Source organism: Bombus fervidus, chromosome 15 (genome assembly GCF_041682495.2).
Source record: "Bombus fervidus isolate BK054 chromosome 15, iyBomFerv1, whole genome shotgun sequence".
Lineage (NCBI taxonomy): Eukaryota > Metazoa > Arthropoda > Insecta > Hymenoptera > Apidae > Bombus > Bombus fervidus.
Window position 1 is genome coordinate 5,440,003 of NC_091531.1, and position 25,753 is coordinate 5,465,755.

Consider the following 25,753-nt stretch of genomic DNA (forward strand, 5'->3'; position numbering starts at 1 on the left):
CTGTACCGTCTCTTTTGTTGCCACAGACAACGCAGAGTCGGGTAGGAGCCCCTTTCTTTTCGGTTGGTGGAATATAATTAGGACAATGTCCTTTGACTAATCTTTGTGGTTCTACTTGCAGCGGAGGTCGGTGTTTTCCCTTTTCACAATGTAACAGTAGTTTCGAATAATTTCCTCGCTTAGGATTTTACAAAAATCTAAATGATTCTTTATCCTTCTCTTTTTCCTTTTTTTTTTTTTTCTTTTGATATAATATGAAGAATTCCTGACGCATATATTTTGACGAAAAAATGGAAAAGTTTATTTTTGTATTATTCTTTGTCGATGGTTTTAATTGTTACTGATGAAATTTGCATGTTCGATATCAGCTACGTCGCTGTCACTCATTTCACAATTGTCACTGATTTTCATGAAATGAATTTCACGTCGATGCTAAGAAGACGTTCGGATGTACTTGCCTCTCTTACTTCGCACAGGCTGCGAGAATTCTGGCCACAATTCGTAGCGCTGAAATTCTTCAAACTTATCGTTGTTTATGTATCCACATATACAATGAGAAGTATGGAGAACGGAAAATATAGGACGCAGTTCTACTATTTCACGATAACATGTATGTTGCTTATTTTAACGCGCAGACTAAACAAATAATTGCTAATGGCATATCTATTGCTGCTTGAGATTCACTCGGACTTGCACGCTTTGAACGATCCGCCGCGGCTAAGCCAGATTCGGCTACGAGCTTTAATCATTTACATCATGGTCCTACTTCAGAGGACTGGTCCCTATGACCGCGCGTGGTCGCTCGTAGGTGCAGTAAATGACATCCGAATTCTTCATGGAGTCTATCGAAAATTTACCGTTTAAAACGATTAGTAGACAATGTTACTTCGCAAATATCGCATCTTACATTCTTTATAACAAAGGAAAAAAGAAAAAATTATTTATTCAAAAAAGAGTAAGAAATAAGGAATTGAATCATATTATTTCTCGTGGAATTCTTTAAAATGACCAGTAAACTGATATAGGCGAGATGCTGACAAACGGGTCAAACGTGATTTCTCACATCTGAAGAATGCTTAGCGACTGAGATAAAAAGCAGTCGCAGCGTGCGGATTAATCCGCGCTTGGACGCAAATGAGCTTTAAATGGCGCTTTAAAACGCTATGTAACATCAGGTGTTCGATTTTATTAGAATCTCGACTAGAAGATCGGCGAACAAATGAAATTGGCTTGTAACGTTAGTGTTGAGCTTTTATATCTCGGAATAGAGAAAGCAAACGCGTGGATGAATGTATTGGGTTGGCAACTAAGTGATTGCGGGTTATGTCATTAGATGGTAATGACAATATTATAGAAATTCTTTATTTAGAAATGTTAGAAATTTGAATTTCCATTGGTCTCTATCCTATGTGATAATGTATTGATAAATGGATTTATTACAGTCGATTAAACAGAAAACGATGATTATTTAACTTGAACTAATTGCAGTAGTGTGATAGTCTTCGCTCTTGACTCTCTGGTGGCTAACTGACGATCAACGACTGCGGTGTCGAAATATGTCGATGGCCGTTAGGCCTATTCAAGTTTCCCGACTCTTTCGGCTTGTCGGCATTCGCGCTTTATCGTTCACATTGTCTGTGTGTCGGCGATCTTCCACGGTATTACATTGTGTTAGCAACTAAGTGGTTGCGGGTTTTGTCATAGATGGTATTGACAAAATCCGCAACCACTTAGTTGCCCACCCAATAATAGAAACCAAAGAAGATGTAGAGTTTTCTTAGAAGCGAGATCGTGAGCAACAGACAGTAACGTTGAAATTAGCATACTTATTGACCATTGATCAAAATATGATTTACATCTATGTGCTTGCCTGTCCACCAGAGGCTTATTTATTATTTAGACGTTGGAAATCTGTGCGAAGGTTTCGTTTCTTTTATCGTATTCGTAACTCGAATATTGTGACACAGATTCTTGTTAACAGACTAGCTAAAAAAGATGTTTCCTCATCGACACGAGCTTTCTCGTAGATTCTCTATTAATTAGGTACATTTGCCAGATTGTCTTAACACTGAGCCTATGAGAGACCGAGTCAAACGATCGGTTTCGAAATTTAATTTAAAATTGTACATTCATCGATATTCTTCCAACTTTATGTGAATTCTTGTATCATCCGATTAATCGATTTCTCAATTTTTGTTAATATGAGAAGCGTGTGCCTGTAATCAAAAAAAGTAACCGACGACGAGTATAATCGTTAGACACGGAGTATCTACAGCTCTTATAATATAAAAATCACAGTTTCTACCTTCAAATTTTATTACTGGAATTTACCGCAATTACTAAATCGCAGTTTAAACATCAAATTCTAGCTACTTTTCACGCATGACGGGTATACTCGTCGAAGGTCTAACTGGTCAAAGGTACAATACAAACAAAATTCTATCAAGCAATCTGTGACACGCTTGTTTCTTGAAACGATACAAAATATATTCCAGAAACGTGGTTTAATTTCGATCGTAGGTAACGGTATCTATATATCGCAGAACGATCTTGGAGGGTAAATACACGGGCAGTTCGATCCTCGCGAATAATCTGTTGCTCGCGGTTCTACATAATGAATTAGCGCGACTGCTTTTTCATTCTTTTTCTTTTTTCCTTTGCTATGATCAACAGACAGACTGTTATAATTACACCGTCTATGCTGGTCCAGGATGCATCTCGTTGGTGAAAACGCGGGCGGATACGCGCGAGGCGAGGTTGACCCGTTTAAAAAAGATCACCCTCGCATCTGTTGCTGAGCGCAACAGATCCTCCAGTTGGACGAAGAGATCGTGTCAAGCGAGACAAGGAGGGAATACGCGTCGGCGAAAGCACGCGGTTCTCCTCTTCTTTTTTTTTTCTTCTTCTTTTTTTTTATATCTTCTTTTTCCTACCGGTATGACTCGTCGCTGCTGATGGCCGTTCGATTCGCTGTCTCGTGAATTTTCAAGCGGACAGCCTCGACTGGCTTGCGGGATTAGAGAAAAAACTGAACGGATCGGTGAACCGTAAAACGACGAAATACTTTAAAATCGATTATTTTTGCGTTAAAAATATTCCCCTCTCCGCTGAAAAAAGAAGAAGACGAGTAATTTTATTAGTTTGGTTCGCAAATGGCACGGATTTCTCTCGTAGGATGTTTCCAAAGGTTTGATACGTTCTTCTCTTGTTCATGATCCTGGTGCAGGTTTACGTAAGAATATTCTACGATAGTTTTCTAAAGGAACCTGCATTGTTGATTCCACAAGAAACGTAACAAATGGAGCGATATTTATGGTAGCAATAACTTGCCAATTAATTAACTGCGCTGCACGACACCATCAACTTTCTCCGCCGTCGCTTAACAATTGTTCGAGACCAAAGACCAACGAAGATCTGATTTCTCGCGTCACTTTCTCCGATCGTTGCCAAAATTAATTATCTGACATAACCGAGTCATCGACGATTAACTTAACGGACGTCGTTCTACAGGTATCGGCGAGCGTTTAATCTGCAATTTGATCCTAGACTCATTAACAGTACAACTATCGACAATTAAATCGAAACTAAGCTTCTAGCAAAACCGGTCGAAACGACTGGTCTTTAAAAAATACGTAATAATAGAATATTTGGATATTTATTGACTTGTTACTTTCTTGCAAAAGGAATTTCACGTTATACGGTACATTTTTGATATTATTAAACCATCCAAGACTATGACCTCTAAATGAAGGTTAGCGCGTTTATAAAATTGTCAGACCAGTCATCTCGACCGCTGTGATAATTCTAGCGTTAGCGTCATGATCGATCCACGGATTTCTTGATAATCGACAGTGTCGTATCGAACGATACCCGGTGAAAATTTAAAAAACGCGTGACAAGATGTACACACCGAGGGAACTGGTTAATTCGGGTTCGGTAAACAGATCGTAGGACCATTTTACATTGTGACGAGTACCAGTCACAAGCAGCCACGATGCAAAATTATTTTGATTTTGAATAAATAAAAAATCATTAAAAAATGTAACACGAGATAGGAATTTTCAAATGAAATCGTAAAGCCAATGATCTCGATCGGTGTGGAGGTTCTCCTGTTAAAAAATCGCCTACATCCACTTTTGGATCCTAGTCGCCTCGTGCGTAAGTACGAAACGATCGTGTCCGTGGCAGGGACGCGGCAGGAACAACTTACTCCTCTCCGTGTAGAGAAAGAATCCGCTGCGAGAAAAAGATGCACCGCTACCTTTGGCGAGCGACAAAGACGTTAGACCCTCGCAAAATATCGCGGAGTGGGGGTAGCCAGAGAAAGACGGCGTGGAGTGGGGAGCACGACGGAGAAAGACGCGCCGAAGACAACAGCAGAGGAGGGGAAGCTGCGGTCGGATGGTGGGGGAATATCGCGCTAGTGGAAGGCAGACGACTAGCAAAGGATAGAGCTACGGCGCGAATTGGTGGTTGCGAGCGAGGAGGAAGAGGTGGACGGCCGAAGAGGAGAGGGAAGCCCCGTGGACGGAGAGAGCAGAGAAAGAGGAAGTCAGCGGGTGAGAGACAGAACAGCGGAGCGCGAGGGAACGCAGCTGAATCTGTCGGCGAGTCGGCGGGGTGAGGGAAAAGCACCGGGCTTTTGAAAAAGTTTTATCTTGCCGGCGCGCTCGGCCTTTCAGACGCTACCGAACACCGGTACGCTGTTGTACGGTCTTGCGTGTCCCGCGTTGTCGCTTCAGACCAGTTTGTACGTCCAAGTTTGCCCGTAGTAGCCGGTCCTCGCAGTGTGGTCCTCACAGTCGGCTCCGTGAAGGTCCAGATCGAAGTGTCCTTGGAAGAAGGGGACCGGTCGCGCGATTTCTTCCTCGTCATGCGTTGACGAGAGGTTCCCTCGACGAACCCAGTGTAGATAGAGAAGAACACCGGTGGACACGCTGCTCAACCACGGGGCTAACAGGTCCACATCCCATCATGAGGGATTCTAGCTCGCTGAGGAGCTGCCTCCTGCTGCTGCTCGTCGCCAACGCCGCCCTCGTGCACGCATCCGAGGCAAGTACAGTTGATCTTTAATTTTCTTTACGATCAATCGTATCGAGCACTATTAGGCGATACGATGACTGGGACCAGTGACTTTTCAGACCGAATCGAACGTCTGTGGATTTAAAATGAAGTTTGAACGAATGGCAAAGTTAGCTAGGTCGAGTTCTAGAGAATCCCCCAAAGGATTTATAAGTCGTTGATCCTAATTTCCGAGTATATCGTAGATACACCGCAAGTTCCTTTCAAGATCCTAAAGAATCATAGTTTCCATCCAGTTTGAATGAACCAATCGATCTGGTCGCAAGTTGTAAGTTGTAGAAGATATGTTAAGAAGTTTATAAGCCACTTGTTCTAATTTCTCAGAATATTATAGATACCTCGAGTTTCTTTCAAGATGCTCAATAACTACGAGATATCTAGGCCGAGAACTTCACAGAGCGATAGAGGAATTTCTGTGAAACCTGTGGAAACAACGTGAAAAATGCTCTCCCTGGTACTGACCATCCACTAGCCCAACATTCAGGAACATGAAAGAACGAGGAGTCGCTGGCCAATTGGCACCAGGCGATTGAATTTTTTGGCAAGTCTCGTAACCGCCTCCTAAAGTTCACTCACCGTGATTATTCGAGGCATGTACCGGTGTTACGTGGAAACGATAAGCATCTTCGCATATTTATCGTTGAGAACCGTGCTTATCTATCGCCTTGATAGCCTATACGTTGCTGAACAATACCCGATATACGATATTCTGTTTGATATTTGATTGGCAATTCTGACTTAATAGGACTTTGATAATTATTTGAAATTATTATATCATCCATTCTTCTGCCAGAAAATTCGTTTTTTTTTTATATCGGAGGATTCATAGGTACGTTTGACAGACTCACTTTGGTAGTTGGCCAAAATAGAATTTACACGTTGGCCAGGGGTAACATCGGTTTCGACAGTGCTCGGTTTCGCTGCCGAATTTCCAAGTTTCGCTCCTTTGGACGCTCTTGTACGCTTTGTTTACATGGTCAGCCTTGGACATTGGCTGTAAGTGGTACTCTTGAGTCATCGAGCGAGTTTTACGATGAACAATGTATGCTGGTCGTGCGTTATGAGACCTGGAATAAATTGCATAAAAAATTCATTAATATATTCGATAAAGCTTACATAGTGGAATGATTAAGGTCGTTATGTCGTAATCGTGTTTCTAAGATTAATATGAAACGCGCATCACATGCGTTATTGCGGACCAGTGGCGCCGCATTTTTTATCTTTGATTTGTTTCAATGAATTTGATCGACAGCGTAATTATTGGAAAATCCGGAGCTCGCAGATTGTCGTAAATCAGAGTCAGAATACGCGAGTATCTTGCGTAATCTCGTTTCAGCATAATTGTGCAATGTGGTCAAATAGTGTTAGTGATTTGGTACAGCGAAGCAATACGGTTATGTAGATTATGTACATATCTGATAGTCAAACAGCTTAGTTGAATGATAGGGTAACAGAACATCGTTGACTACACATTCTGCGTTTTTTGCTTTACGGTGTAGTTACACAGCGTATACGTTACAAATAGACGATGGATGTTTACCAGGGTATTTAAAAGCATAAAATTGTCCAGAAGGTGTACGACGTAGAAAAGTGTACGAAATATCCAATGCAAAGCAGCCTTTATAATATTTAACAGAAAACAAATCTCTGGACTCTATTGAATTATTAATTGAATGTCTGCAAAAACCTGAATATGCTTACGTCGCCGTATTCTAATTGCAAGAATACGATGCAGCAATGGTCTCAATGTAAAAAGTCGTGACTTATTGTACAGAGTAGTCACGCAGAATATAGAAATTGTACGGACGAAGTATACGTTTAACATTAAGCTTGCCAGGCCTGGTTAAACGACCGGTTTCAAAATTTAATTTCAAATTGTACGTTCATCGCTATTCCTTTTGTTTCTCTAACTTTATGTAAATTCTTATATTAACAAAAATTAAGAGGTTGATTAATCGGATAATATAAGAATTTACATACAGTTAGACGAACAAAGGAAATAACGATGAATATACAATTTTCAATAAAATTTTGAAACTGGTCGTTTAACCTGGTTAAAGTTAGTGTTAAATATAATTCTTGCGCTAACGTGTCTACATAGTTGCATAGTACGAAGATGCAAGGTTGCTAAACGAAGTATACGACACAGAGTAGCGGTTGTAGTATTTAACAGGAAATAAATCTTTAGATTCTATCGAATTACTATAGTTAAATGTGTGTAAAAACTCGAATATGCTTGTGTCACCGTATTCTAATTGCAAGAATACGATGCAGTAACGATTAGAATGTAAAAAGAATGAAAAAAGTAACTTGTTATTAGATAATATATTCACGCAGAATACTACAAATTCTATAGTCGAGGTATATATTTAAATATAATTCTTGCACTAATGCAGTTACATAGTTGCGCATAGTACAGACATGCGAGGTAGTTAAACGAAAAACAGACGTGGAAAGAGAAACGATGGCGACGTGATCAACAAGTACATCGATCCGTGTCTCTGCTTTGGCTTCTCCTCGATTATTATTCGTAAAGGTTCGCGCGATACGAATAATTCGCGGGACTCGATCGTATTCCGATCACATCGAGAAGTTTGGAGGTGCGGACAGAGCTCGCGTCAGCTTTGCAAACTGCCAATCCGTCGAAATGTCATCCGCTGTCGATGGATTTTTGCATTGCTACGCTTTTCCTCCTAGTTGAACGCTTAATACGTTTCTCCAGAAAAAATGGAAAGCCGATGTAGAACGAATTCGCTTCTGAATCATTATCGTCGATAGTTTTGCAGGCATTGTCGTTAGTAAAGTTATACGCTATTCGTTTAATGACAGTAACGTAATACAAATCTGTATATCAGACTGTATGTCTATTAGGAAGAATTACAAATTGCAAATTATTCTTTGGTATAGCGGATTGGGTTTCTTGGTGTACGTTTTCTTCACTTGGTCGATCTGGATTTACAAATTACGTCTAGCAGTGTAATAATAATCTACGTACAACAACATAGTACGATGTAATGGAATATCATGTAAAATGTTCTATGGTGTTGTAATTACAGTATAACAATATTTATTTCCACTTGTGGTATTGTTTGGTACTTAATTCTTGGTTTCATTATTGTGAAACTCATTATCGAATACCAAATTGTGTTTATATATGTCTATTATATATTTATTATATAGATAGAACATCAAATTGAATTGCTACATTTCCATATTGTTTCAATTGTAGCACAAAGTTGAAACGACGAATCGATAATAATTTTTGTATATTTTGTCGGAACTCGAGGTACATTTTAACGTTAAAAGAGATACAATTGAATGGAGAAGGTCGAAATAAAGTTCAAGTTACTTTGTTTTGCCAGGCAGAGTTTTATCATTTTCCTTCTTACTCCACCAAATTTGATTCTTACGAAAATCATTGATCAGTGTAGCGGCATTTATTTCTCATTTTCTTAGTTGATAGCGATTCGACGAACGTGCGTTTGGTTTGTGTAAATGTAAAAGGCGATGTTTCCAGTTATCTGCAGTCGTAACCAGAGTGTCGACGTTAAGATCTTTTTTGAGAATAACAAGATTTAGGTGATGTTACAGCGTTTGGCCTCTTTAGTGCTAAATCCAATTTTTAAAAATGTTTGCAAAATACTTGATGATCTGATAAATCCAGGCCGAGAAATGGTAAGAACCTTGAAACCTTGTCGATAATCGTGATATCTGGTTGATCTACTTTTCAGACTCCCTAAGCTATTCTTGTTCGCCGCTATTCTAAAATAAAACGCACTGAAATCTAAACTACCATTCTATGCTACGTGGAAGTAAAAAATATCTAGCAGCATCGGATCGCCTATATATACGTTACTCTGTTCCACCATCGTTTCGGTCATTTTCTCCTCGATTGATTCCATTTACTCTTGCCGACGTAATTTCATTATATTCCGCTCACTATCTTTACGGAACCTTTTGCGACTATATTATACGCGTTATGCGTAACATTTTGAAATTCCATCAATTCTGTAACGCCATCTGGCTATCGCGATTACGATGGTAAAATTTGAAGCACGAATTTCAAGACGAGCATACGTACACGTAGCGAGGTATTTAATGCAAACGTTTGCTTCGTTTCTGAAAAGAAATTCTCTTTATCTTGTAGCTACGACAAGAAGATATTCAAAAGTTGGAACTAAAGCTCGCAGACAAATCACGTTAGTTTGTTAATTCTTTATTTCGTAAAGAAAAAAATTGCTTAACAAGACTGTTAATATCAGAAGGTCGGAAGCTTCCAATGCGTTTTGTCTCGCGTGCTCTTTTCTCGGTAAAAGTCAATGAAACGCGCGTTCAAAGGCACGTACACTTTCACAGTGCAGGTTTTTGATGAAAACGTTAACATTAAGAAACACAGATCGATTTATTCAGCTTTTCGGACTCTTCAGAAAGTTGGACAAATCTGAGATATGGAAACAGCCAGGTCAAAATGATCATCGCGAATGTAGCCAAGACTCGTTTTTGGTCGACTAATACGGACAGTGATCGTCCTATTGAATTATCGTGCGATAACTGGACGCATGATTACGTTATCTATTTACGGTATCCAGCATCGCGTCCACTAACGCGTTTGTCGCATAACTGGTCAGTTTGACTGGAAACAGCGAACAGTGTGGCGAATCTGCCACCAAACTACGACATATACTTCGTACGTTCGGAAGAATAGTTTTTGGCTTGGTCACAGAGAAATTTCCGTAAATCTTCGAACCGTGCAAATGCATTTATAGAGCGGTATTTATAGGCGGAATCGGAGCAACGATCTTTAAGGCTTGAACTTAGCACGATGAGATTTCTTTTGTCAAATGTTATATATTTTTCAATGTCTAGTCTTTTAGAATTTTTAAAGATTCTGCATCTCAGTTATATATGGGTTGGTAACTAAGCGATTGCGAATTTTATCATTAAGTGGTATTGACAAAATCCGCAATTAATTAGTTGTCAATACAATATAAATCTTTGCTAGGAGAATGATCGGTTTAGCGTATTGAAGGATGCTGGAGTCTGCTTAGAATGTCAATAAATGATACGCTCGTACGGTACCGCATAGTTGTACCAAGCGCGATCATCGAATGTGGAAATTTTGATAAGACAGTTCCTCTTTTCATTTGCTCTTTATCACCTGACGTGTATTAGTCATTGCTGTTTCAGTTATCTGTGCCAGTTGATTTTTTTCTTAAGAAGAAGGCCGAATTCAGAAGAATTATTCGTCGCAATAGAAGCCGATAATGTGTAGACAAACATACAGTTTATTATTAGAATTATCAGGATTGTAGCGTGAAACTTTGAAAGAAATCAGAGTGAAAGTTGTAAAAAGTAATACGACGCAGATGGAGAAGGTAAAAAGGATGGTTGAAATTTCCAGATATATAAGAGTGTAAATTTTATGTTTAAAAAGACACGAAGATATGTAAGAAACGTAAAATTTATAAAAATGCATAGGATAGATACAATAAAAAGAGAAAACGACGTAACAAATTGTCACATTCCATAAAAATGGGGCTATTTTTCTAACAAATTCCATAATTTTGCTCGTTTTCCTTGAAATATTATTTCACCATACGAAATGAAGTTTTAATGTTAGATATTATATTTTCTAGATGTGATACATGAAATTAAAATTACGATATTTATAAATTATTACTAATTATTATTTTTATATCATTGTTCTTACTCCTCCTCTTCACTCTCTTGTCGTTCTAAAAAATTAACTACGTGCCATTGGAAATATTCTTGTTGGAATACAACGATATTTCACGTATAGGCACAATACTCTTATACAGACACTCACACAGGCGTTTAAACAGGACACTTACACAGATCATACTCATTACTGTATAGAGAGTGGGGTTCAAAAGTATTTAAGGGATCATGGGTCACTATCTAAGTCTAGTCTGAGAGTAACTGACCAACAATCAACAATTCTTGTATACGTTGTTAATTATATCACTCTCTTATATACATCAGGTTCTGTAGTTCTGTTTAATAAACATCACTGAATGTTATTTCAACATAAACATTGTGTCTTCCATAGATTATTCATCTTAACTTCAAGATTAAATTCTAACAATTCTATTCTCAAGAAGAAGAGAAAAGATTTCGTCAGTTAGGAAACAAATGTTTATTAAAGGATTCACTCGTGAATTTTTAATCGAAGATCGCCTTGGGAAAAGGCACTCGATCAATTACCACGCTGAAGAATGGAAACTGATCTTTGCTTGAAATAAATCTCTATCATCTAGTTTCCTTCGTTTCAGCAACAAACAGATTTTTTCGCAGTTACGGATGTGTCAATCTTCATGAGAGATTTTCTGCGTAAGACAAACGTGAAACTATCCAGATGAATAATTAATTCTCGAATCGAATTTGTATGTTTAACGATCCTTTTCCACTAGCAGATACCTCTTTTCCCTTATTGGGATAGTCGTAACGTGAGACGAAGTCGACTGTGAAGTAAACGGATATTGAATTAAAATGGTCTATTTCGGGGACACCGGTATGGTTACGGTTCATCGGTGATTCGATTGTCTTGAGAACAGACTTCCTCTCTTCAACTTGTCTCGGTCAATCTAAAACTCGAGAATCGTAGATTTCTTCCTATTTTGATCAATAATCATTTATCCACATACTTTGATACGTAGTGATCACTACTATCGATGATAGCGTTGCATCAATAAATTAATCTTTGACTCGTACGACCACTGCAGAACTTGCATGCATTAATTGTATATCTCCAAAAGTAGAGAAAAATGATCTTATCGTTTCATATGATTCAGAAAATCTTATGATTTAGCGGTGAATCTGCGCCAACTTGGACATGCGAAAATACATAGAGAATGCATATAATATACAAAAATGTATAATGTACAATGGCGTGGAAAATATACATTGGAACATGTAATATGTAGGTTTCTGGCCAGATTGAGTTTTCACTTTGTATTCCAGAAATATTATTATAAATAGCGTTATTATATTAAAAAGATTGTCAACTGAGATTGTACTTTTACTCTTCTTCTACTCGCCTATTTTTATACCTAATGATTGATTAAAATTCTTCCAGACACGACTTTTGGGATACGAAGTGGCGAATTTGTCTGGCTAGAAACTTTTGCACATCAGTGTACGCTGGAATATTTATCATAATTTGCAATAAGTAAAACGAATCTATATATCTAATCTTGTCCATAAAGATTTCAATCCGAAAACTAAGGAAAAAGAGAAGCGATCGGTCGAGCTTCTGAAAAATTCGATTGTTTTCCAAACTATTAAAAACCGTAAAATAAATAAACCGTAAATCTAACGTGTAAAATTCGCTAGTGGACTAATTTTAATCGTCGATCGATGCCGATCTTCTTAAAAACGCGACATTGGAAACCATTTAAAGTCTTATAAATAAGAATATCCTTATCGATCAGTTTAGTTTCCCTTAGATATTCATTCGAAGAATCAAAGATTCAGCTAGAAAATCGGTTGCACGGTTGTTCTTCTGTAGACTGAATCCATGACCCATTGGATGGAAGATTTGATGAAAGACCGAGCATCTCAATTAAGGTAATTCTTCTTATTCTGTACGGAAAGAAACCGCACAAATCATGGGAACGAAAAGTAAAATCGGCCGGCATTTGTACGGAGCCTGGCTAACTTTTCAAATTACGCGTTCCATCGGGTCCGTGGAAGCCTGAAAAATCTCGAAGAAATGCTTCTTTCGTTCTTCGTGGCGCAGAGAAGAGTCGTATCGAGCGAGGCCGCGTGCATTACCATATTTTTCATAAGGTACAAATCTTTGGAGCTTTTTCCCCAGCCTGGAAATGGCCAGCTGGACGTGTCCAGCCAGCAGAGAAAGAGATACAACCGGTGACAAGCGACGTGAAAAGGATTTCCAGCTTTTTTCCCATCGAATCCACGATGGAAGCAATCTGCGCTATAGTCTGTTAGCTGTTAGCAACGTTTTTCGATGACGTCGACGGTTTTTTACGACGGTGATTAGATTCACAAGTAAAATACCTTGATACAGTTTACTCAGGGGATTTTACATGTTTTTTTTTATCGTATTATCGCAAATAGTATTTTATTCGAAGGTATTGCGCTGCACAGAGTTTGTTTCACTTTCGGCTGGACGAATAAATTTTACATTTCGATTTCCAACGAGGGAATTCGTCGGAATCTTTCTCACCTCGCTAATTGTAATCAAATGTGTATAGTCACGTTAGTACATATAGCTCGTTGTTAGCACAATGAAGTCACGGTTGAATTTTTCTGACGGATGGATTAATAACTTTGGATGCTCGAGACTATTTTAAGTAGCGTGTAAAATATTAGCTTGATAAGAGATAAGTGAAAGAAGTGGTGATAAGAACGGAAAAAGCTTATTATCTAATTGTTAATTTCCTTGAATCGGTATTGTGCATGATGCCGATCGGCGCTCGAGTTTATCAGAATAGTTGACTAGTCTACCGAAGAACAGCCTAATAATGGATCTGACCTTGTGCAAATTGCTATGAAGCTGTAAAAAAAAAAAAAAAGTAAAGATAGTCTGAAGGAAACCACCATTTCTTAATGGTGTATGATAAATTGTTAGTTATCGAGCAAACTCTATTTCCTTTAGTTTTTTTGCAGCTGTCGCGGACATAAATATAGCAATCACATTGCTCGGCAATTTGAAATTATAAAATCTACCATGGAAGAATTCCTGGAATACATAGGCCTTTCATATATTCCAAGAGCGAGAATGTTCGATACGATACAATGCACGTTTATTCCTGGATAAGATGGATTAACTTGTAGCGCTCCGCTCTTCTTCTATTTTCTAATTTCCAAAATCTAGGACACTTGTTACCAATTTCAGAAGATTCCTCGCGCTTCAGGAAATCTAAAATTGGACAATGTATCACGTTTCGACTCTTCTTAAACGCGTCGTAAGTTACGGAGTCCGGTTCGAAGCATCCGGAAAGCTTCGATCGATCGCAGAGTCTGCGATCTTGACAGGATCTTTATTTAAGTTTAGAAATCTCAACTCCAATACTTGGCGTCTAATATTAGGAAATTCATGAGAATTCGATTCTTCTTAAAAAAAAAAAAAAAAGACTTTAAACTGTATAAAGTCCAAAGACGTAGTTAGAAGACTCGAGAAGAGACGCAAAAGGTTGGCGACACTCGAGCAAATCCAAGATTTAAAGAATTTAATGTTCGGAACGCTTGTTGGCCAGGGTACAAGGTCTTGCCGGCGATTTAGTTATTTACAGTGTCACAGAAATCGCATTAAAGCCGGTGGAGTGGCGGGAGGGAGCAGGATTTTTAGGTACGACGACTGGGGGATCGATTTCTCATTGCCAGCCTCGTTTCGAGTTCTCGAAGGAGTGTGCAAGTACCGCTTGTCCCTGAGTACCGGCGCTCAAGTGCCTCGCGACGAGTGCAAGCTCGAATGCCTTATCGCCAGAAGGGACCGACTACTTCACGCGAGTCGATTCACACAGCCGATTTCACTGACCGCATTTACACGTGGTTCCAAAAGAAATGACACCTCTTTAAAGATTTCCAATTACGAAAATAGATTTCTTGCACAATTACTGCATTAGATTTAAATCGCACTTGCTTTATTCTTACAATTTGAATAATAGATTATTTGAGTCAGTGAGTTGTGCTAAGCTATACAATGGCCTTGTAACTGGACAAATTTGGTTATGGCTCTATGAAAGATATATTCCTTGCACAATGTTATTTCGTTAGATTTAAATCAAAAAATTCTTGAACAATTCTTGCAGTTTGAGTAATAGATTATTTGAGTCAGTGAGATGATAGGATTAAGCTAGACGATGGTCTTGTAACTGGACAAATTTGGTTATGGCTCTATGAAAGATATATTCCTTGCACAATGTTATTTCGTTAGATTTAAATCGAAAGATTCTTGGACAATTTTTGCAGTTTGAGTAATAGATTATTTGAGTCAGTGAGATGATAGGATTAAGCTAGACAGTGGCCTTGTAACTGGATAAATTTGGTTATGCTTCCATGAAAGATATATTCCTTGCACAATATTATTTCGTTAGATTTAAATAGAAAAAGTATTGGACAATTCTTGCAGTTTGAGTAATAGATTATTTGAGTCAGTGAGATGATAGGATTAAGCTAGACAATGGCCTTGGAACTGGATAAATTTGGTTATGGCTCTATGAAAGATATATTCCTTGCACAATGTTATTTCGTCAGATTTAAATCGAAAGATTCTTGGACAATTCTTGCAGTTTGAGTAATAGATTATTTGAGTCAGTGAGATGATAGGATTAAGCTAGACAATGGCCTTGGAACTGGATAAATTTGGTTATGCTTCCATGAAAGATATATTCCTTGCACAATATTATTTCGTTAGATTTAAATAGAAAAAGTATTGGACAATTCTTGCAGTTTGAGTAATAGATTATTTGAGTCAGTGAGATGATAGGATTAAGCTAGACAATGGCCTTGTAACTGGACAAATTTGGGTATGCTTCCATGAAAGATAGATCCCTTGCACGATGTTTTTTTATTAGATTTAAATGGTTCTTGATTTATTCTTGCAGTTTGTGGGTGATAAAGTAAGGCATAAAAATATTTGAGTACATTCTATTAGGCTAGAATTGGCATGCAGTTTGAGGCGGGGGAAACTGGTTTAGTCTTAATCTTAATCAAGAGATAACACTTGGTGTCAGTTCAGAGAAGCGATTGCAAACTTCTGGTTAATGTTCTTACGTGACAGCTTTTTTTATTAGAAATATGTATCGGAATTGGTCAGTCCTTTGATCGTAGAAAAGTTACGAAACTTCGTAAAATAGCACGTGATTCAGCCTAGTTGTAGATTAGATTTTATTCTAAGAAGCATGCAAGCCTTTAATCTTTTCTCGTGTCAATGGATCTGATTTATTGTTAGATCACTCTGTTCGAAGCATCATTAATATCGAGAAGATTGCCTGCCAATAGTCTGTTTTAAGACTCGAAGAAACGGTCTGTCAGTGTTCTAGTCATCTGAAAGCTCAGCCTGTATAAACGTAGACAAGTACCACTCGAACAGCAACCTAAACGTTCACTCGAGTCAATAAGGAGGACGTGAATTGCGTTGCCTTTAATTAATTCGATCAGCTGGCGACGAAACAATTAAAACGCCAGCTTTTCCCACTTGAGCGTGAATTTTTTTATTGAAAAGCTTGAGTCACAGATTCGTCTCTTAGTGCTGGTCTTGACTCTCGCTAGCATTATCAATGTACGAATGATTTTTTATTCAAGCAACGCTGCTCAGGGATCAATTGGCTCTGTTTCTAACAGAGCAACGTACAATAGGATATGATTCAGGCACGATAAATTAAAAATACGAGTAGTATTTAGAATGATGCATAATGTCATATCACGCGTTTGGCTAGATCCAGTCTTTGACCTACTTCTCTTAATTTTACAGCTTGGTCTATCATTTGCATCAAAGTCTAGGTTTCTCTTTCAATAGCTCTACGATTCACTGAAATCACTGGTGCAACATCGTACTAACCAGGTGTCTTCATCTGGATCATCAGCTTTCCTAGAAGATTGGAAAGATCAGATCACTTTGATCGGTTCACTACGTCCACACAGACACCGATGACCCACTTGTACGTTTTTAGGCGTACAAATTATGGTTCGAAGCACAGTTGCTTTATGACTCCGGCAAGTCATGACGTCTATGGTTTTCTGGAAACAATAGCGAATTATTAAGATGACTTCATCTCGATGAAAATTACTAGGATGAATTTCTCATGTCTCGAAGCAAACTCAGCCAGTTTATCCATCAATTATCGTTTCATAGGCAAACTGCAGACTCAGCCAAAGTCCAGCACTGTACAATGAAATGAATAGTTAGTAGGATACCACTCGAAGAAGAGGCACTCCCACGATTGTTATTCACCTAACAGTCTTTTTTTATCTCAACGAACGGATACAAGAGATGAGGATTGTTCCCCATTCGTATGACGCGATTGCTTTCATTTCAAGGTTCGTTTCGCAATCGAACGACTCGATTTTATATCTGATGGAAAAGTTATGGTGTCGCAAGTGTTCTCGTCTGGTGGAACAGCCTCGAAACGAGTCTCGACCCATCGGCTGTTTAATCGATTTTTCGCGTAATCCTAGTCGGGCTATCAACCTCTTCATAATCGCCCGTTTGTTAGCTTTCCCCGTCAAATATATATATATATATATATATTACATCCATGGTGTACGTGAGTTTGGCTGGTAGTAGCCCGTGCGTTATAGCGAGCTTCTAAATTAAAGCTTCGAGTAGCAGTAGCTAGCTATCGATACGGATTGATAAAATTGTGATGCAGTATAACACAGTGTATAAAATGCTCTTGTAGAAACTGAATCGAGAGAGAAATTATCGTCGTGTAAACGTACCTTTACGTGGATCGGGTCATTGATCTTTTGACTGGCAAAGATTTTGAAAAGTTTCTGAATTCACTCATTCGGTGAAACAATGGAAACTTTCTACGATGAAAGGAGTATCCGAAAAGTATGAAGCGTAAAATTTCGTTTAGAACTCGTCATCGACCCACAAGGTAGATTTGAATCTTGCTGAAAGTTCGTCAGTTATTTGAAAGACGTTTCACCCATAAGTATAGTGACAAGTGTTTTCCAGCAGTTTGTAAATATGTGAAAGACGATCGTACCATTTGGATCTTGCTTGTAGTAAGAGTAGAAAATCGATAGATGGAAAGAGAAAGATCGAAAGTAGGCTGTGTGGTGTGGCTACCAGCCCCGAATGAAGTAACTTCGACGCCCGGACAGGTAGGATCCCCGAGGCTTTGGTGCATCTGGTACGCATGCACTGGTAAATAACGTGTTTGCGCGTCCCTTTCACCGGCCCACCGTATCGATCCGTTTCCGCATTGGTTGCTTCAGCTCGTTTTTCGAATTTCTCGTGGATTTGCGACTCGGTCCAGCCCGTCGGAATTTATGGAACGAGTCGATCTCGCCAAGGATTTCCCGGGCAATTGTTGCCCTCGCTTCGATTGTGAGCTACAGAAATTCGCAAACCAGGACTATCTTCAGCCTTCCGTACTCTTCGTCTTATGTTAGCTCGACGTACGTGAAATGTGGTTCCGTCAATTTTTAATTTGCTCGTGAAACGTTCCATCATGCAATATCGAAGATGTCAAGGAAGAGGAAATCAGCGTTAAGAAAATTTACGATGAAAATATCGAAACTATGTCGCGTTGTGACGAGCAATCGGAATATTCGCACGATTTTCTTGTACGAGTCTAAGTTTGGAAAAAAATTGTGTGAAATGTAAATTTGCAAAAGAAATATAAAGTTGTTAAAAAAGAATGTTGCGATAAATTTAGCACTGACATTTTCTGTCTCACTTGGATAATTTTTTAATCTATAGATTGACTTCGAAGAAACCGATAGCTTCGTTCTGAGAATTAATTCTTCGGAAAATACAACATCGATAGCAGTTAATCATTGCGACAGCCCAATGAATCACGGAAATTGCGGAAGTTACGTTGATTAGGTACACAACGTTTTGAAAAAACTACATGACGAGTACCTGCTATATACACAGCACCAAATCTTAGAATCGCTGCTCTATACAAAATTCGAAAGTTGCTCCCCTGTGGCTTTCATTTTCAAAACGACGATCTACAAAATTGTACATAAATTGCTATTGAACAAGTCCGAGAAAAATCTATGAAACGTGTGGAAAAGTAACATGTAAAATGCACAGAGCTAAACAATTTGAAGATCAATTCCCTCTGTATAGTGTCGAAAACAATCCGCAAGAGGCGTAGAGAAGTAACGCGTAGAATGCACGAAGTTAAAAAATCCCATTGCGCAATTCCGGAACAAACTTATAAAATATATCGAAAGGTAATAAAATAGACGAGCCGAAAAAATCTGCAATTGCACAATCGCGAAAGGTAGAGAATAGGGAACAGGTAACTATAGTGTGGAAATGGATTAAGCTCGCGTAGCGGCGGACAAATCGCAATGGTTCGTGGCGAGGTGGTTGGATTGTTCTTGTTTTCTCCTGCGTGAGTCGTAAAGAACGGTGGGGACAAAGAGGTCTCAGAACGCGTGTCCGGTCGGGTATTAAGATTCGATGTCACGCCGGGAAGAAAGGGGAGAGACGTCGGAATACTCGCGTTCTGGAACGTGTGGGCGGGTGAAACTGGTTTCCAACATCGCGTGCGCCCGTGTCTGGCAAGGGCTCGAACGAAAAGGAAGAGTGGACCTGGTCAGATGCGTATTGCAACTGGTCCATTCGACCCTCTTCTGTATAATCTCGGACGCGTCAGATCCGCAGTCTACAGCTTTGTTCAAAAACGCGCGCATTCTTTGCCAAAGTTGTTATTAACTACGAGCCATACCGTGACACATAAATTGTAGAATCGTAAAAATGTGATGTACAACGTGCTACTTGTGACGTGACGATTTATCAGTTGATAAACCGTCGTACAAAACGATTCTATCGAAACAGTCGAAACATAGTGAAAATAGCCACTGGATTAGAAGCTCGTAAAAATACCAATGGCTGAAGCTGTAAAAGTTTATATCGATTTGCCACCAACTGCTTCTTTCTCCATAGTCGTGTTAAAGGAGCTCTAATCGTTGCTCTTAACGAGAAGATAGATCCTGGCTGAGATTAGTCAATTTAGGAAAATTCAAGATGTTGTAGCTAATGGCAGCTATGCTTCCTTCAGCTTAAACCTATCGAATTCAATTTAGATGTAATGTATAAATAGAACAGATCTAGCCTGGCAAAGTTCAAGTTGCCACTCCTCTTAGCGTGGCAGGACTCGGCTTAAATCTAATTCAAATTTAGCCCAGACCTAATCTACTAATTCTCAGAATTGGCTTTTCTCCTAGCTGCGTGAGACGTCAGATCATCGGCGGAAATCGGCACACAAGCAACTCGCAGCTAGATTGGTCTGTCTGAGTGTATGAAAAGAAGTCCGAGGGAACGTACAGTAGTCCTGTACACCGAAGTTAACTATTCCTAGCACGGAATCGCTCCGAGACGTCGAATCGCACGTATACCACGTATCTTACATGTTGCCCCTTTGTTTAACCACTTGTCACACGGTTCCCGTATTATTTCTGCGACCCCGAAGCAACGTTGCCAACGTGTCTCTAAAAGCAGGCTTCATTCTGGCGAGACCTTTTCCTTAGAAGTGCCCTCCTCAGAAGTGGGTCCATTATTACCCATTCTATAAGTGTCAGATCTTAACAGAGTGAGCAAATTAGGAAGTTTGGCGTCGTTGACGTAATTTGTCTCGCTTCAAAGAGAACTGCACGCGATACTGAATGCAAACTAATCAGATCTTGTCGGCCGTTGGATGGCAAATAATGTTATGTAATCCAGCTACTTCGTAATTTCTAACGACCAATATAAAGATGAAATTTAGCTCGTTCGAGATCGCCGAACTGTGAGCCGCGCGATTCGTCTCAATTTTTGCAGCTTTTCGAAGTAATAGTGTTTCGAAGTAACAAGAAACAAATGTTTTGCGAAGATGGGAATATGGATAAGACAAGCTAACTTTCTGATGAATTTTTTATCAATTTTTCTCCTTCTCTTATTGGGAAAACATATTGTTTCTACCGATCTATTTTCGATTTCTCTCTTTTAACGCGTTGACGCCGGCGTGGGCCACCGGCGGATCACGTGTGTCTGTCCCGTGAGGCGGCGTGTATCGCGATGCGTCACACATGTATTTCACAAAATAGATTTTATTTTATCTCAACATTATAAGCAGACATACAATAGTAAAAACATAACAATTCAATATTATAAATATAACATAATTATTTCCTTGTTTCATGCAATTTTTTAAAGCATGTTAGACAGAGTGCCGGCTGGCCCTTACAACGATCGCAATATATCGTTACTGTTTTGACTTCTTTCGCGGCATACTCTCTACCTTTTATTCCAGAAATGTGTTTATAACATTCTTTACCCCGCCGTCTGTCGAATCAGAAAGAATAATAGTACGTAATAAATGGTTCTCGTAAAAAATATCACCTAATGTGTATACGATGTATACGGACGAAAATAAAATAAACGAGGCAGTAAAAAACGAATTTTCCAAACAACTGCTTGGCCACTACAGATAGTCAGCGATTTAAATACAGAAATCTATTAGAATGTGTTAAATATCTTCCAGAAAGCTCTTGATCAATAATTAAAATTAAAAAACACGTTGAATTTATAAGATCGTGTTTAAGTGTAGAAGATGGATTCACTTATTCTCCGAAGATATCGAGACAGCTGGGACATTGGTCGCACAGTATTCAGGACCAGGATACGTTTAATAAAAGCAACCTGATAATAGACGTACTCGAACGAGAAGTAATTAGCAGTTGCCCTGGTTCGGGCACGTGCATCGTCTTCCCATTAACGAGGCCAGTAATTCATTCTTTAGTAAGACCAATCCGACGAACGTCGATCGAATCACACATCTGTGTTTTCGTATCGAAGACATTTTATCAAAGATGTTGAAGAAACGTTGCATCACCTTTCTATAACGAACCTGACAACGCGGTGAAACTGTCTCTCTTAATATATTCGATGCTAGAAATTCTTTGATATCGATCTATCCTTGCGCTTCAATACCATTCTTCTCTGATTTCCATAGCTTTCTCGCGATTATCGCCGGAATTGTCATTTTTGGCTGATTAAAATTTCATTTAGAAGCCTGCGATCAATCGAAATTATTGGATTTTGTTTTCAATATCGTGGAAATTGTAAGGATTCGAAGGAAATTGTCCGATGGCAGGAAGCCATGGAAAAGTTAATTGGGACGTTTAATTACGTGGACTGCGATGGATATTTTTATATTCCTTGTTTATCAGCTCTTTTATTTCTACGTTTACATTGAAATATATGCGATACTTGGAAATTTCAATCGAAGCTTCGTACTTGTCTATACACTACTCGCATAAGCTAGCATTAGCTAGCAGAACTACGGGAACTGAAATTTTTCTAATTACAGACAAAATGGAACCTAAGCAAAAATTTCTTTTACCTACTGAACGCCGTAATTAGTACTATACTTTGAATATTTTATACATCTTTGTACAGCCTGTGTATTTTTCCACTTTCAAATATTCAACAATTGCGTAGAAATCCACAATCCATTGATCACCTACACAAGAATTATTTCCAGTTCTCACCTATCGGAATTCCGCCACATATTATCTCACATTCCTCTTCTAAACCTGTATTACTATCCTGTTCTACATTTTTTCCTATTTCTGCTTTAATATCCTGATACTAATTCTAATTTGTCTGTTAATCTGTAATTATACAAGTACGTAGTAGGTTGTAGGGGAACTTTTCTCCGCTCTAAGATCTCTACGTTTATCACCGTAAAAGAACATAAAATTGTTCTAAGTTCGAATCTGTTCCAAATCTGACGCTAATTTAATCGCAGGTCCAAGATTCCTCAGATTTCTATTTATCCGTAACGTCCGGTAAAGTGCAGGGGATTTTTTGAGAAGTTTCATCAGCGCGAAAGGGCTTTGGTTTTACGTTTTTTGGCAGGATGGCAGGGTACACGATCGTGGATACATGTTAAATTAGAGATCAGGTGCAGTCGGGGGCCGGCTGCTTTCCGATTCACCGCTACGATCCGCGGCTTATTGTTGCCGGGAATTTTCTTCCTTAGCACGCGCGCGTTTTGTCACGGCCATCTCGAAAGGGCTAAGCTGCGTGACTTGGATCGGCAGGTATATCGAATTCATAGGACCTTGAATAATGCAGCGTGAAAATGCTCGGACCTAAAATCCTACCAGACACTGTGGGCCACGATCCTTTCTACGTTTGATGAAAGGAGCGGTGTATATTTATAGCGTGACGTTTACCTCTGCAATATATTGTTTCGTACTTTATTTCGTATATTTCATACAAAGTTTGTTCTTAGATTGGGTCTAGTAGATGGTAATATAAATATTAGGTATATCTTTGTCCCGAAAGCTTCTTTCGTTTTATAAGAAAATAATAGATACAGAAGATTTGTTGTTTTATATTATTCTATCGAATTAATTTCCTTCTAAGTTTGTTCCATTGGAACAAGATGAATCATAACGTAATTGAATGCAATAATATGAAACAAAAGATGTCGTGCGCAAACTAATGTTATCATTAAAATAATACGACACTAATAGGATGGTACACTAAAATATCGGAGAAATTGAGAGGTTTAAGGAAAACAAGGGAAATTCTTCGAATTTTCAGGCGACATCGGGTCGAGTAAGAAACTCGCTCGCCTTTTACCCATTTGTTCCAATTACGAAAATTATTCGCGCGTATTTGAATATTTTCGCGAAGACATATATTTGTAAAGAAGCGAGATAAGCACCTGCTTCTTAGCTTCTAACAGGTAGATTTTACACGAAGGTAATGATATTAGATTGTCCCAAAAGTGTCATTCGCTATCTGCATGCAGCTGCTTTATCTGGCAATGTTCATACAAACATGGAACAATCTGTCAAACGTTGTCGTCTTTATCTTCAGTCGTCTTCTAGCTCTCGTAAGATACGTTTCGTTCGCATTAAAGCAAAAATATCATGTGCGTCTATTATTTCCTTATAAAACGAAAGACACTTTTCGGACAACCTGGTACTTGACGCGCTCTTTTCGGAAAATTTGAGCGATCTTATCGCTCAACTTAATACGTTGTAGGTCCCAACATTCGTGGAATTTGCTAGTATGAAAGTATTTCTTATTATCTGGAATATTCTTACTATTCTACTATTTTTATGACTAGAATAATTTTTGAATATATGAGGAAAAAAAATGGAAAAAATAATTTCTAAATATATCAGACACGAACCATTATTAACCTCCGCGAGTTATTCTCGATGATTCTTTTCAGCTGTGTGATTCACGCACGCAGCTGGATTTGAAGATCCATTGAATATCTATATCTGTGAAATATTTCTTTACGCGTTTACATTGAAACAGCTGTGGTTTCATGGTGATCCAGTTTCCCTGTGAGCGAGATCAATAACTGGACTCTCTAGAATCGTGCAAGTCCAGAAAAACAGGAGATAAAAAAGAATATTCTCTTTGAAACGAATCGCGGCTCGTGGGATTTATGATCGGCCTCAGTTTACAGTTGGGGATGCACAGTTTCGCGGGACCAGTCTCTGCGGGATTTTCGCATTTTTAGAATATCTTACGTCATGCCGGCGTTAAAAAGTTGGACCAGATGCTCCTTGTCGATCGAAGAAACTTTTATAACCGTGGTGTAATTGTTTGGATTATCGTTGCTCGAATCTCAGCTTTCTTTATTTTCACCTATCAAGGGCCATCGTTTCCAGAACGATCCATTTGTAATTTTTTTTTTCGTCAGTCGATCGATAATTTTACCAATATGTTTGTTATGTTCTTCTGATTCGAATTACACCAAATACGATAAAATTTGGAACATATTTGCTTGTTTAATAAATGATAATTAAATACGTATTAATGAGTAAACATAATTCAAATTATGTCGTGTCTGGTCCTATTCTAATCAGAAAAATCTGAAAAATACGTCGGTAAAAGTTTCATTTTAGAAAAGTAAAAGATAAAAGAAGTTCCATTTTTAAATTAGTATCTACGTACATTGTCTCAGCGATATTTTACATTGAATCATGTTACGCTATTCAAATGTGGCGCGTCGACCAGCTTTGCGGCATCGAGGATAAGTGGTGGGGATAACGACCGTGCATTTATCGAGAGGGATTCCTATTCTATGATTATCAGAGGTTTCCATAATTAATAAGCAAATGTTGTAATAAATGCAACGATACGTAAGGATTTTTTTCTATCCACTGTACCCGTTATTCTAATAATCTTGATCTTCACGTAACAATATGTAAATTACTTTACTTGTGTTCCATAACATTACGTTGCATTCATGCAACTCTTGTACATTATTTCACTATTTGCTTCTTAATGGGCTAGGAATTTAATAGAAATAAGAAAACCAGTATTTCTAGTATTAAGAAGGTAATCAAATGAATATAGCCCTGCGTGTGCACGTGTTACGCTCCATTTGATTGGAATATGTCGGGACAGTGGTGGCAACCTCGGCGCAAAAAAGGCCCCGGAAACGCACTCGAGGCGGGAAAACGAGCCGCAACACCGCACGACTCGATTCGATTTATCTTAATTAGAATGCAGCCGCGGGAATTAAAAATAACGAGTCCACCGGTATCGTCGTTAATTACGAAACGGCCGTACCGCAGATGAGAAGAACGAACGAACATCGCGTCGAAGGAATTGAACGTGAGGGCCACACGCACGATCGAGCGAAAGAATTCGCACCGACAAAATTATCTGTCGTTAGTTGCAGTCATTGTGCGTTTGTTTTATATTACTTTATTGAATTATGTATGATACATTTTGTTCTATTTCTATTATTATGATCATACTTGTTCGTTTGACTTTATGTAAATTCTTACATTAACAAAAATTGAGAAATTGATTAGTCAGATAATATAGGAATTTATGGTCATGATAATTTATAATAATATATTTCTCAATTTTTGTTAATGTAAGAATTCACATAAAGTTAAACGAACAAAAGGAAATAACGAGTACAATTTTAAATTAAATTTTGTAACCGGTTGCTCCATAGGCTCGGGTAAG

At 38.6% G+C, this 25,753-nt stretch overlaps 1 protein-coding gene across 21 annotated transcripts in view; it reads left to right on the forward strand.

The window, feature by feature from the left end:
• The first annotated feature begins 4,649 nt into the window (after positions 1–4,649).
• Positions 4,650–25,753, forward strand: part of Trol (terribly reduced optic lobes) — a 188,264-nt gene continuing 167,160 nt past the window's right edge. For 12 of the 21 annotated variants that reach the window (XM_072018726.1, XM_072018733.1, XM_072018721.1 and 9 more), the window contains exon 1: positions 4,661–5,052. In XM_072018726.1, the coding sequence (XP_071874827.1) occupies positions 4,975–5,052 (78 nt within the window). In that variant the 5' untranslated portion in view covers positions 4,661–4,974. Of the gene's footprint in view, positions 5,053–25,753 lie in introns of all 21 variants that reach the window. The other 9 variants (XM_072018738.1, XM_072018739.1, XM_072018742.1 and 6 more) reach the window with 3 other exon arrangements.